The sequence below is a fragment of the Parasteatoda tepidariorum genome, chromosome 1 (genome assembly GCF_043381705.1).
Source record: "Parasteatoda tepidariorum isolate YZ-2023 chromosome 1, CAS_Ptep_4.0, whole genome shotgun sequence".
NCBI classification, from domain to species: domain Eukaryota; kingdom Metazoa; phylum Arthropoda; class Arachnida; order Araneae; family Theridiidae; genus Parasteatoda; species Parasteatoda tepidariorum.
In genome coordinates this window covers 6296298-6301184 of record NC_092204.1, presented here as the reverse complement: position 1 = coordinate 6301184, position 4887 = coordinate 6296298, and the positions used below count along the sequence as shown (strand labels likewise).

General features: G+C 35.5%; 1 protein-coding gene across 1 annotated transcript; it reads left to right on the top strand.

Moving 5' to 3' along the window:
• Positions 1-3984: 3984 nt before the first annotated feature.
• On the top strand, positions 3985-4515 carry LOC107449774 (histone-lysine N-methyltransferase SETMAR-like). Its single transcript, XM_016065419.2, has one exon. The coding sequence runs from the start codon at positions 3985-3987 to the stop codon at positions 4513-4515; it is 531 nt and encodes a 176-aa protein (XP_015920905.2).
• Positions 4516-4887: the final 372 nt, after the last annotated feature.

The window sequence follows — 4887 nt, the reverse complement described above, 5'->3', positions numbered from 1 at the left end:
CACCATTTATTTTTCAGCAGGATTCAGCTCCATGCCACACAGCAAAAGTATGCAAAGCATGCTTTCAAAATAAAGGCATAGATATATTACCATGGCCAGGAAACAGCTCTGATCTCAATCCAATTGAAAATTTGTTGCGACGTTTGAAAGTTCTTGTACGAAAAAAACGTCCATCCAATAAAAGACAAGTTATTGAAGCTATAATTGATTCCTAGCACCATGTGATTACGAAAGATGAACTCCAAACACTCGTTCACTCGATGAGAAGACGCTGTGAAGCTGCCTTAAAAAATAATGGTTATCCTACTTAGTATTGATTATGTAAGTATCACTTTAAAAAAATGCAAATCTAGGATAGATCTTACTATTAGTTGTATAACTTTTTTTGTAATACAGATATTGTAATACTGTATTTATTATGACATTTTACATTAAATTACCTTCAATTTGATATATAAACGTTTGTATTTAAGTGAAAATTAATATATTCTACAAGCACACAAAGTTGAAAAGCATGAAACTTTCAAAAAATATCCACACACACATATATATATATAGTATAATACGTCGATCTGGAAAATGTACTTTTAAACAAAGTAGATTACTAGGACTAAAACACTGCATAAATAAAAAGGAAAAAAAAATACTGCCGATATCAACACATAGTTTTTTTTATGTATGTACATATAGAGTTTTGTATAGCTCGTTCGTTTTCGGCAACAAATGGCCTTTCAATAGATTCGTCTGCTGATACATCTCACCCCTAAATCCCTTTCGAACAAAACGCAGGGGAGGATGTAAAAGAGAAATAATAGACTTCAGCATTTTGGACTATTGGGTGTCAATGCCGTAAGATATCAGGAACTGATACCATTTTACCCCTGGTATAGTTCTTGCACCCATGCGTTTTGTAAATATTTCCTGGCGTTTTTTCTTCTTTTTTTTTCCCCTAAAAAAAGCGCCAAGCTAGAAATTTATCGCCGGCTACAAAATTCAAAGGATTTATTCGCCAAGGTACCTTAGAAAAGTGATTATATTTCAATTCGGCCCGGCGATGTTTATTCCCCAGGGAGAAAAAATACCAAAGGGTGTACTTCTTTTCCGAATTCTTGGAGTTTGAAGATTCTATTCTCTTATCGAAAGGCTATTTTAAAGTTTTTTTCTTTCCTATTTAAAGCTCAGAACGATATCAATTTTTTCTCTCTCCTTTTTTCGGGAAAAAAAACGGTAGAAAAGATATGAGAGATGAGAAGTGAGGTAGAAAATGGATTTCTGATAGCCCATGTTGAGCTCATTTAAAAATTGTAAAAGAAATTAGGATAAAAGTGAAAATTTATTCTTAATTTCTCCATAAAATATTCATTTTTATTGTTGTTGTTCATTTCGTTTATATGAAAGGAAATATTCATTATTATTATTATATTAATACGGTCCCCCAATATCAGTATTGCTTTTAAATCAGTAGCAAAAATATTTTTTTATATATTATATAAAATTTAATATATTGAATATGTTATCTAAATTTTATAATTTAATATATTATATAAATTTTTAGGAGTAAAGATTTTGATGTGCTTAAGCTTCCGAAGCCAAAAATGTTGATGGTCTTCCATTGATGGACAAAAATAATTTTGATGGTAACCATCAATGTATAAGGTAAGGGTGAAAGACATGGAATTTAATTTAAATGAACTAAAAAACGAGAAGATATTTTAAAACGAAAACATTTTAATAAAGAATAATAAACAGCGACAAATATGTAAAGCGAAACGTTCTATTTATGTATCCAATATGTTGCCACCTGTTTTATATAAATGTTAAACTTTTCTGCATTGCAATAAATATGAACTTATACGAACCTTACAAACAATACCATCATGAACCATTATATTTTTGATGGTAACCAACACAAGTAACCATCACCCCAATGTAGGAATTCGGACTGATTTATGACGTTCCAACATAAGAATAGCAACCTGCGTTGATGGTTGTTCATGTTGAACCGTCGGAAATTTCCATCACCGTTTTTTAGAAATCAAATGTTGGAACAATCATGAACCACATCACCCCAATGTAGGAATTCGGACTGATTTATGATGGTCCAACATAAGAGTAGCAACCTGCTTTATAATAATAATGCATAGTTGGAACCATCATGGATCATCATGGATTGTTGGTCCATGAGAATCAAACTTCTCTTGGTGGTTAACCATCATAATATTAAAGTAGCATTTTCCAAGATGGAACGATGGAAGTTTCTTGGCATATCAAGAACGCGGAATGCAGAATGTGAAATGTTGCATAATGGTGACCATCAAATGAGGTTGGACCATCATGAATCGCATTGGAACCATCAACTGATTTGATGAGACCATCAAGAATTTTGACTTGGGTTAAAACGGATAGCTGAAGATACTCTTTCAGAAACACTTCAAATTTAATATAACGAAATAAACACAAAAAGTAAAAATCACGAACACAACAATTCTATACGAGCACAAATTATGCACTCTCATACTGAAAATCTAAAAAAAAAAATCTGTTCTTTCTTGTTTTTCCCTCTCGGTTTAAAAGTCTAATTGTTTTTTCTATCACAAATATTTCCCTTTTTTCCCCTTTCTATCACAAATTTTATTTTTCCCTTTGTATATGTATATGTTACGGCCAAAGCCCGAAGTCCGGCCTAAGTTCGAAATTTTCTTGATTTCGGGAATTAGCCTGCCAGATCGCCGATGTTCCGGCCGAAGTGCGAAATAATTGAAATGAACAGTGAATACCTTGGCGGCCTTCTATAATTATATAAATAATTCTTATAAATCTTCTAATTTAAAAATATAAAAAAATAGAAGTTTTTAAATTGTCTATTGAATAATCATTAATTTAATAATCATCATTAAATTGTCTATTTAATTGTTTTATTAAGAAGTTTATATGCTAATATTACCCCTTTTGTTTTCTTTCTTAATTTAAAAATATAAATCTTCTAATTTAAAAATATAGACGAGTTTTTTAATTAAAATTTAAAAAATTTAATTTTTTACTTTGTCTCAATTTAAATCAAGAAAATATCGGACATTGGCCAGAACATCGTGGCCACTTCGCGATCTGGCCGGCCAATTCCCGAAATCAAGAAAATTTCGGACTTTGGCCAGCCAATTTAAAGCGTTCTTGGCCAATTCGCGATCTGGCCGACTTCGGGCTTTGGCCGTAACATATATACAAATTTTAGTTTTCCCTTTTTCCCATATACATTTTTCCCCCTTTTCCCCGAAACTCGCAAACAAAAACGTGTCTTAATTAATTAATTCCAATGTCTTAATTATATAATAATACTAATTATTATTATTTGGAATTTTTAGTAACAAATAGGAATTTGTTTATGGATTTCAATTGTTTTTTGGAATACATAAAAATGAGCGATACATCTATGTTCGCGATATATTAAAAGACAATATGTATATTACAATATGTATAGTTATTTAGGGATAAAGATTCGATTTGTTTTCGGTAGACACGTAAAAGAGCTATACGAGGCCTGTCTAAAAAGTATCGGGCTTAATTTTTCCTGCGCAAAGTAGTGATTCTAAGGCTGCGCCACAGACCCACAGTGCACAGTGGAAGGAGGAACCTTAATGCACATGCTTGAATTTTTTCACCGCGTTCGCTTGTGCAAGTCACTGGCTGGTGGTCGCCAAGTAAGGTGCTTTTCGTAGTGTTCGTCGGATTTAGTTTTCTCACAAGATGACTGAACGAATTTAGCAAGGACGTTGCATCAAATTCTGTCAAAAGCTTGGTGATTCTCAAAGCCAAACCATTCGTAAGATTCAGCGAGTGTTTGGAGAGGAAGCGATGGGTGTAACACAAATTAAGGAGTGGTTCAACCGATTCAAGGAGAGCCTCACATCAGCGGAGAGTGAGCAGCGTTGTGGCAGACCCCAAACTGCTCGGATTGCAGCTAATGTTGAGAGATTGTGAAATTTGGTGATGGCAGATCATCGTTTAACAGTGCGAGAGATTGCAGAAGAGGTTGGAGTGAGTAAAGATTCTGCACATGCAATTTTGCGTGAAGATTTGAACATGAACCGAGTGGCTGCGAAATTTCTACTCAAGTTGTTGTCGACGAAACAAAAAGACTTCCGTTTTGACGTTGCACAGGACCTTCTGGACACCGCCAACACTGATCCTGGGTTTCTGAACACCGTGATAACTGGAGATGAGTCATGGGTGTACGGGTACGACCTAGAAACAAAAAGACAGTCGTCGCAATGGAAGCATCCCGATTCTCCAAGGCCGAAGAAAGCGCTGCAGGAGCGAAGCAAAATCAAGTTGATACTGACTATTTTCTTTGATGTCCGTGGAATTGTGCATCACGAATACGCACTGGAAGGACAAACAGTGACAAAGGAATACTATCAAGATATTCACCGGCGACTCCATGACGCAGACCAGACATGTGGACGGCGAACAACTGGCACTTGCATCATGACAACGCCCCTGCACATTTGTCCCAATTGATCCACACTTTCTTAGCCAAACATGGAATTACAACCGTTCGCCAACCTCCCTTCTCTCCAGATCTGGCTCCTTGCGACTTCTGGCTGTTTCCAAAATTGAAGACGCCACTGAAGGAATCCCGTTTTGAGAGTAGAGAAGAGATAATGCGGAACGCGACGACGGAGCTGAACATCATTCCAAAAGCAGACTTCCAAGGGTGTTTCCAGCAGTGGAAGGATCGGTGGGCTAAGTGTGTGCAAGCACAAGGGGCCTACTTTGAAGGGGATTAGGGTCCCAACTCCAACAGGTATTCTAAATATTTTTCTGGCCAAAGGTCGGATACTTTTTAGACAGGCCTCGTATATCCGATCTCTTGATTTAACGAAGTTTGAT